This window comes from Zootoca vivipara, chromosome 2 (genome assembly GCF_963506605.1).
Source record: "Zootoca vivipara chromosome 2, rZooViv1.1, whole genome shotgun sequence".
In the NCBI taxonomy this organism is placed as follows: domain Eukaryota; kingdom Metazoa; phylum Chordata; class Lepidosauria; order Squamata; family Lacertidae; genus Zootoca; species Zootoca vivipara.
The window spans coordinates 84,702,020-84,711,798 of NC_083277.1; the positions used below are offsets into that span (position 1 = coordinate 84,702,020).

At 43.8% G+C, this 9,779-nt stretch overlaps 1 protein-coding gene across 2 annotated transcripts in view; it reads left to right on the forward strand.

Moving 5' to 3' along the window:
• The window catches only part of DNAH9 (dynein axonemal heavy chain 9), a 196,784-nt gene extending 190,198 nt beyond the window's left edge, over positions 1-6,586 (forward strand). For both annotated transcript variants that reach the window (XM_035104728.2, XM_060271783.1), the window contains exon 69: positions 113-6,586. In XM_035104728.2, coding sequence (XP_034960619.2) covers positions 113-340 — 228 coding nt within the window. In that variant the 3' untranslated portion in view covers positions 341-6,586. The remainder of the gene's footprint in view (positions 1-112) is intronic.
• Positions 6,587-9,779: the final 3,193 nt, after the last annotated feature.

The following is a 9,779-nucleotide window of genomic DNA, read 5'->3' on the forward strand; positions in this document are numbered from 1 at the left end:
TAGTAGATTATAGGAATGGCTGGAGGCAGAGACATGTGGACCTGGCATTAATGATAACAGAAAGGTGTGGCTGGTCAAATAAGCTCACATTTTCCTTTGCTATCCTTCACAGACAGGGTTGATTGCTGATGCCCGACTAAAGGACCTGACTCCATCAATGCCGATTATTTTCATTAAAGCCATCCCTGTCGACAAGCAAGATGTCCGCAATGTGTACCCATGTCCTGTGTACAAAACCCGCCAACGGGGTCCAACCTATGTCTGGACTTTTAACCTGAAGACTAAAGAGAAACCATCCAAGTGGGTTTTAGCAGGGGTGGCACTGCTCCTGCAGATTTAGACTCTTAATTCACATGCTCTTCTCCTAGCAGACACCCATCAGAAAAGTCACCGTTTCCTGGTTGGATGTTTTTTAATAGCATGAAGGAATACTCAATTCTGGTTCACATGTGTGCTCATCGTTCAAAGAGTGATATGGTGACATATATATGTATGTGTGAGTCATCTCAGATCACACCTCAAGTTTAATCGTTTTTAAATTTGCCCTTCAAATCAAATTTACTGTGTGACTTATGTACAATAAAAAATACAAGAACAAATTGAACAAAATTTTTGAACAGCTAGTAAACAGCAAAAAACAATACCAATCTGCTTAGCATTAAAAGTTTTTAAAAGTAATAGGAAACTAAATAAAAAGTCTTTGCCCAGTGCTGAAGGGGCAACAACACAGGCAGCGGGTGAGCATCCATTCGGAGAACTATCCATGCAGACAGAGCACTATCAGTGAGAAGGTCTCTCTTAGCTGCCACCTTCTGCGCTTTATTTGGTGAGAGAGAGCGCCCCTGTCAGTGACTTCAGGTAATAGTCAGGATGTACCTAGTCAATAAGCCGTGAAGGGTTATGAAGGTACTTTGAATTGTGGCTGGAAATAACACAACTTTTGTACCCTCTCTAACCGTTACCACGAACTCAGAGTTTTCCCATGAAACAAGCTCGCGTGGGAAGCTGCAAATCATCAAGTGTTGAGTAATCAAGTATTATGCATGCATGTGTGAACTGCCTTCAAGGATATTTTTATACCATCTTTCATATTTAACCACAGTCTCAAGGAAGATTTTAAAAAATGTCGTTCTTACAAGCTTGGGGCCACACATAATGAAAAAATGCCACCATGGGAGAATGCAAGTAAAAAGTTTCAGACTTTTGTTTCCTGTACAAAGATGTTATAAATTCATCCAGGGAGGAGGCATTGCCCTGAAATTGAATAGTGCATCTGATTTAGCAAGATTGGTTTAAAGAGACTGCAGGGCACTGAACACTTTTGCAGGGAAAGTATAGATACAGGTGATGATCCCTGATTGTGTAAATGAAAGTGCTTCTTCCTTTTACTTCCACGGAATTGGTCATGTACACTGTAGGGTGACACCCTGGATCGTCCCCCACACAGAGGAAGGATTCATTCTACTTCAGCTATCCCTGAAAAATGATTATCTTGCCAGACAAATCCAGTTAAAGATTGGCCCCCACATCATACAACATCTAGAGGCATAAAAGAGCAAAGCCTGACACACTGTACAGATGGTTCATTTTTACAGGAGATTGCACTCTTGGAACGCTGCAATGGAAGTGAGTTTTCACAAAAGCTATTAAACAATGTGAATGAAGCTGTAGTGAGGGAAGTAAACTTAACATTTATGAGTGGTATAAGTTTTGTAATAATATTTCGCCTGTGCCTGATAATTGCCTTTTTTCCAAATGCTAACAGGGTTGACTGGAGGTAGCTGATCTCAGGATAACCTGCCAGTTAAACCAATGTACTGCCAGCTGGTTAACACTTACTGAAACCCACAATATATTGGCAGCTCTAAGATGATCTCTCAGGTGCTAGGAGTCAAGCAACAATGGGCAAATACACCTAGGTTGTGCTTGGCAGTTGTGTAAATCCATGGGGTGGTTGATGGACATCAATCAATTTCTGGCCAGTGACATTGTTGGTCGTACAATTGCTTCACTGGAATTTGAAATGTTTAATGATGTGCAATTGTGCCATAAGTAGTGTTGGCACCTGACCATTCTGTGATGCCCCACTGTATATTTTCAGAGAGGCAAACATCTCTAGTGCAAACACTTGCTTTAATGTTGTGTGATAAGCCATCCCAGCGGTTAGATAACAAAAAGAACTTGGGGTGGGGGGAGCTAAATATGCCCAACATTATAAAACCCATTGTTCAAGATACTGACTTGTAGCTCCCCAGCCTTTCCCTCCCCCCTCCCCCCTTACTAATGCAGCAAGGAAAATGGGCAGTATTTTGGGAGGGGAATTGGGGGCTAAAGGGCAGGAAGGGCACAGTATGACTGATTAAACCAAATGGATATGTGATGCTCATTGTTATAATTCACTGATTTAATGAAAATTTAATAGCCATTGATAATGAAACTCACTTAGGACTTAAGCTTGCACAGTGAAACAGCTTTATTGTCTGAAACTCTCCCTCCCGCAAATTCACTTTCAGTTAAATAGAAATAGTAAGATGCCTTTATTAAATTGCCCCCCCCCCAGTCAGCATTAAGTGTCCTTCATATATAGCATGGTAGTGTTAAGAGTTTCCTGGAATTTTAATTAATGTGATTTGAATATTAAAAGCAAGCTCCCTTCCAGTGGATTTTGATTAGTTTTGAACTGTCAACTTCTGGAATGCACTCATGGTGCACATTAAACTGAACAGCACAATAGAAGGATAGGAAAGGTCCCTGCCACACTCCAATCTTTCGGCGCTGCAGAAGTATTGCTGTTCTGTAATCAGCAGGAAGCAATCCATTTGCTGCGCTGTCACAATACACTATATTACAAATCTTCAAAGCCCACCCCCATTACAAAGTGGGCGTTGTGTTACTGCAATCCCAAATCAAGGTTTCAACAGTTTTCTCTCTCTCATATATTTGCTGTTGGTGCACTTTCACTACAGTTCATTTTTGCTTCAGACTTCCCCTCCCCTACCTGTTAAAACCATTATGAAAAGACTAGCTTTTCAAAAGTTGTGGTAGGAAAAAACTGCATTGCAAGGCATGTAGCAGTGAAACAGCAGTCAGCCAGTAGGTTAGAATACTGTCAGTCGGCTATTGGGTCTGTTTCCTTACCATGCTCCTTTATACATCACTTGGGCAGACACCCCAGCTTTAACTCAACTGGCACAGCTTTCCTTTGGGCTGCCTCTTCCTGCCTTGAACCGCAGCCTAACTGCTCATGGTGTTCGCTGGAAATGTTGGAGACTAAAGTTTGGGTCAGTCTGGGCTCCCTGCAGTCCAGCACCATTGTTCTCTCATCTTTGGCAACGTGCCCTAACAACACCATAATAACATGTGAACAACCATCTTGCAACCCATGCACATCAAGTAATATGGAACATTATTCCTTATTGCAATAGTTAACTGTGGCTACATTCAAACTCCTGGGTGTGCCTCACTTGCTCAACAGGTGATTTAGGCTGCAAGCATATAGCCACTTAGCACAACTGAACTTGGTGGGACTACCGAGGAGGCATTAATAGAATAGTGCCAGACTTCCACAACCTGGAGCATGTTGTGTGACTACAACTCCCCTGATCTTTGGCCATGCTGACTGGGACTGATGGAAGGTGTAGTCCGTTGATGACTGAAGGGCAGCAGGTTGCGGGAAGCTGGGCTATACTGTTAATAGTCTACAGTCAAATCTGCAAAAGAGATTGACACCACCACCACCCCAGCCCACAGAAGCAAAGCTGATTAAAAATATCGGCAAATTCTATGCAAATTATCCATGGCTTCTCAAGAGGAAGCACTACTGTGGAATTGCATAGTGCTGGAGATGGGTTCTTCAGGGACAAACAGGATTTATTTCTTCATTTTCTATTTGGCACTCTCGCGCTGAATGTGGATGTGTTTCCAGTGCAGGATCATTGATGGGTAAATGCTATACATAATTTATAGATTATTTGCAACAAAAGTCTCAACTGCGGGCAGGTTCCCTACTGTGCAAGGGTTACTGCTGCGCCTTTATCCTGAAATTGGCTCTCAGGCTCATGCAGTTTATTTATTATGAGTGGTTTATTAAATGCCTGTAATTGGCCAGACAACTCAGCACATGCATTTACAAATGCACTTAATTTAAAATGTTTCCTGAATGTGTGAGGCCTTTTGTGGAGATCTGAGCAGAGTCTATACAGTCAATAATGTGGTGGTTCTAGTCTAGTGAATAATGTGTTGAAATAATGTATTAATGCAAGCTTTTGCTGCTATAAATGTGTTAACCCTTAGGAACCACAGTTAGGAAGCCGCAGAGTGACTCCCAATGGCTGTTCTGGAAGCAATTAATGTGAGATGTTATGCAAATTTTGTACCTTGCGTTTGTTATCCGTTTTTATTCTTAAGAAATTACAGTACCTCATTCTCCTATGTTTTTGTTTTTTTCTGTATGCATGACATCTAGGATATATAGAGCTCCCCCCTACCTGGGCCACTTGCAAATTGTTGAGAGTCTTGGCAGCCCATGTAACTATTTTTCTTCCTGTTTGGCAATTGTAATACTTGAGGTTGTCCCCTATCTTGCTCCCAGCCATGGCTCTATTCTTCTGATGAAGGCAGAGCCTCCTCCTGCCATTACTTCTAGTCTCTCCTTCTGGGCAGACTGCTGAATTTTATTCTCCACACACTGCTGCTGCTGCTGCCCCCTGCCACCCCCTCCTGCCCCTCAGCTGTGGCCAGGTACCCTTGTTGCTATGGCCTGCCCCATGCCCTACCCACCACTGCCCTTGTGCGGGGCTTACCTGGGCCACCTCCAGGTGGCAGCACGGCTGTGGCGGTAGAGGAGCAGGAGGAGGCAGCAAGCACCTGGTAGGGATGAGTGCCTGGTGGCAGCGAGCAGCATGTGCACAATGCTGCCACTCACAGGATCCTGCCGCCCTGAGGCAACTCGCCTCGTCACCTTATGGGTGGGCTGGCTCTAATTTTAACTATTGACATAGGTTTCATTAAGGGTGGAGATTTTATTGGGTAGTCCTTCTGGAGACCTGAGAGATTTGCCATTCTATTCTATTCCTCCCTTTTATTATTATTATTGAAGAGATCATACTGCTGTGGGTTTCTCTGGAAGAAAGAAAAATCTTTCCCAGGCATCCTGCTCCCCGGTTTAAGATGTGGGTGGAATTTGGATGTTGTTGTATACACTTTTACTGTGCTCTGTGTACTTAATGAGCTCTGCAATTAATTACAGTAATAAGATTATTGGTAAGAAGTGGCAGATTTAGAGAAGGATGATTAGATAATTAGAGATAAATTGCTGTTTGTGGGACCTTATTGAATATGTTCTGCAGATTGTCTGGCTTTGAAGAGATAATTGAGTCGCTGATTAATGAGGGCTTTGGCAGCAGCCCCGACTACAGCTCTTCTCACCTGGGTGAGACCGTGACTGTCACCATGGCAAAGAAGTGCAACCTGGGGGATGTGGAATAACTTTACTTTCAAACTGTAATGGTGGAAGAGCTAGATAAGGAAGCTGGAATAGCTTGTCTATGTTTCAGGATAAATTAAATGATGGGACATTTTTGTTTTTACTGCCCTATTTCAGCAGGCTTAAAATGTATTTTTGCTCAAAAGAATGTCTTTCCATAGCAACGGCGTCTACTGAGGAATTCTGTGTGAGGGAGTTTCCTTCTGCACACAGTTCAGTTCATGTGGGCACTGGGTAGGTCCATGGGACCTGAGCATTGCCCTGGGTGAATTGAGACTGTATCTTCAAACACATCATATACTTCTGCACACAGCAGGGGAAAACTGGTACTGGTGGATGTGTGATATCATTTGGGGCAGCTTGTCCGCTATTCCCAATTGTCTCATTCCTTCAGAAAACTCGAGCCTGCTTCTCCTCTTGCTGCAAACTTTTTATAATAATGCTACAAAAGACTGAAATGTACGCACTTTACTTAACACGATGCAGACCACAATGATAGCTGACTTACTGTTGCCTTACCTTCCAGGTCCATTGGCGCTTTCCTGAATACCTCATCCTCTCATGAAAACCTTTGGTCTCTGCTATCTTTACATGCCCCCCCCCCCCTAAAGAAAACATGACTCTCAGTTTGATCTAATAAAGCCTTGATCTGGCCCACGACTATCCTCTCAAGGACCTTGCCCAAGAAAGGGAAACTGGTGACTGGTCAGTAGTTACGTAAATTTTCTGTATCCAGGGAGGGCTTCTTAAGGAGTGGTCTTGCACTGCCTCCCTTAAGCAACCAGGGAGCACCCCTATCGCAAGGAGGCATTAAGCACCTTGTCCACACCCTCAAGCCTTGCTAACTGAAACTCATCAAACACAACAGGACTAGACAGTGTTCTGGATACCTTTTGAGATTCAACTGCTGTAGCAGGGCAGCCAGGGCAGGGTCCTGGCAGATGCAAGCAATTTTATCCTAAAAATACTTTGCAAACAAGTTACAATGAGTCACCAGCAGTTTTACCTCCCCCTGTAAAAGGCCAGGGTCGGCCCTACGTGTAGGCTGGGTGACGCAGGGCACCATGGCGCCGGCCCACCAGGAGGGCGCTGCGAGCTGCGCCTGCTCGCTGGCCGGCCAGTCTGCCGGTCCGCCGCGCAGCTGTGCGCTGCATCCACCCGCTCACCGCGCTGGGAAACGGGACAGGAGGGCGCCGGAGAGATCGCACTGTGCCTGCCTGCCCACCCACCACGCTGGGAAATGGGGCAGGAGGGCGCTGGAGAGATCCGGTGCACCATGGCGCCAGGGGCGCTTAAGACGGCCCTGTAAAAGGCCCTGTACTACCTGCAAAAGCTCTGCTCAATGTCACAGGGAGAAAATAACACAGGCTTAAAAATTTTTATTTCAGATGTTTGATGCCATCTACATGGTGATACCAAATCATCAGTTAGAGCACATATGTCTGCCCTATCATTTCTTTATTTCTTTAGTAGTTCTTTTCCATAATGTAATTCTGATGGTGATTTTTGTGTTGCATGATATTTAGAATTTCTTTTCATAGGACTTGTGCTATTATGACTGTATTACTCCCCCCCCCAGGTGATCATGTTCTTTGAATTCCTCTTTCTAATTTCAATACCTATAGCTATCTTTGGGAACTTTCATTCTTACTTCTAGTCAGCCTTGCTAAATTGTACGTTTTAAGATTGTAAACCTCTATCATTTGTAGTAGCTGTTTGAAAATCCTTCAATTTTGTTTCTGAAACCGACAAATAAGACAGCATGAGATACATAGCGATATATTCGCTTCATAAGAATTGACTCCTTCTCAGTTGATAATCATTAGTCATTTCAGAAAAGCACCTATAGTTGATTAAATTTGTAAGCCACTTTAGGCAACTTTTTAGAGGGGAAAAGTGTGCTATAAATTTTGATTTCAATAAAACAAATATTACTCTCGTGCTAGAAAGCATATTTTGACTCTTCCGTTGCCAGCATTTTGGGGCCTGTGCAAAAAGAGAAACTGCCATGGGTACAAAGGCATTCTTGTAATGCCTCTGAATGCCAGCTGCTGGGGAACAATGGTGGGAGAGGGTGCCCATGTCGTCTTGGTGGGCTCCCCAGAGGCATCTAGTCAACCACTGTGGGTGGGAACCCAATGCTGGGTAGCCCTTGGTCTGATCCAGCAGGGTGGTTCTTATGTTCTTAAACTGTATTTGCCAAAAGGTGAGTGGAATTTACACAGCTAATACCTTTTGTTAATGGTTGATAACTGGTATTGATTTAAGTAGTTCTCCTAACTTATTGGTAATCTTGTCTACAGTAGCCAGTTGAAAGTGTTCTTTTAGATTTGCTTTCTTCATATCTCTTGGGTTCTTGAGATTTTGGTTCTCTGGTTTTATGCATTTTAGCAAGTGTACCACTCCAGAGTTAAACCAGTCACTCTCAGTAATCTGACTTTTATTCTGCCTGACTTTGTCACAAACTGTGTGATCTTTAATACATGATTGACACCACTCCCTGCTAACCGCTTTAAATTAGTCACATATGAGTCTTTACTTTTTTCTGTACTCTGAGCTCTAGTGAAGAATGTGTGCCTTTCATATGTAACATTTCTGCTGGGTGCACAGTACGCCTCAGATTTATTAATCAAAACTTGTGTCACCCCATTGCTTTATCTGCATTGTCATCGAAGTGAAAAATATTAAATACCTCTCTTGCTTCTCCACTTGCCACATAAAGAAACCATGCTGGCTAAAGTCTCTTCATCTTTCTAGTCTGGTCCCCTAACAATGCAGTACAGCTCGCATTCTCCAGTTCTCTGCAGCATGTCTTTCATTTGACAACTGTCCTGGTCCATTTTTTGCTTCACCATTTCATTTTCAGTATCTTTTTGGACCCCATGTTATTTTGCTGATGCAAACTTTGTACAGTAACACCACAGGAGACCAAAGTGTGCCGCAAGAAACCTTTCCCCAGTACTGCAACCGTTGACAACTCCTAAACTCAAAATTTATGCTGCTTTACAATGATTCTCTCCTGATATTTCCCAGAGCGGCTTCTTCTGTGCTCATACTAATGAGGCATTTTCCTTTCACCTCCTAATCACAGCTGGAGCACTGCTGCCTTAGGTCAGGGCTTGTGCTTAAGGGGTCTTTCCAGCTGGTCCAACTGTTTAGGAGCAGGGTTGGGGAACCCTCCTCCAGGTGTTGTTGGACTACGACTCTCATCATCCCACAACATCAGAGCTTAGCTCTCTGTGTTTGGAGGATCCAAACATAGTTGCTCACATTAGCAATTCTGTTCCTGGAAAATTCTATGCCTTGTGTTCCATTGCTTGCTTTATTTATTTAACTTTATAAGCTGCTTCTCTCACAAAAGTGAACCTGAAGCAACCCACGAAAATAGTATAAACACTAAAACCAATTATAACAAACACAAGGAAAAACACATCTATACAGATAAACGAGAGCCAGGTGGGGCTCACTAGCTCTGGGAGGAGGTGTGTGATTTCTCAGCTGCAGCAGGCTTGGGACAGGTGAGGGCCGTACGCCTCATCAGACCCAGATGCTGCAATCAGCACTCAAAGCACCAAAGGGAAGCAGAGCTGAGGTGCTGTGTCTGCTCAACTGCCCATGCCGATGAACCTTGGATTGGATTCTCCTGGACCTCTACGGGACTGTGCTTCGGGTTTGACTCTGGACTATATCTTGACTGCTGGACTTCAGCTACTTGGCTACTTGGATTGACCCTGAACATTGCTTCCTGACTGCTGGACTCAGCTTGTGTGGATTGACCCCCTCGGCATACTGACTTGCTACCAGGTAGGCCAGAGGTTCAGGACAAAGACATGGGTAAAGAGATGTATCTTTAGCATACAGCAAAAATTCTACAACTTAGGGGTTGCCATAGATATCACCCTCTCCCAGTGGTGGGAGGTGCTATAAGAGTTTTCTTTACTGGAGGTTTTTAAGCAGAGGTGGTATGGCCATCTGCCATGAATGGTTTTGTTGTGATTCCTGCATTGTGGGGGGTTGGACTAGATGACCCTCAGGGTCCTTTCCATCCCTGCAGTTATATACTTCTAGGATTCTACCAGTGCACAGAATGTGGTGGTCAAGTCCTTTCTGTCCAAAAGGTGCCATAGCTAGTGAACCAACCATAGCTGCAAACATGCACTCCAACACTTTTAGATGAAGATGATTTTGTATTTCTAGTATAAACTGAGCAAGCAAAAGCATGGTCGTCCAGGGCTGGAGGATTGTTGAAGGTACCAAGGATCCCACTTGGATAATTGATGTAGTAGTGAGAGGG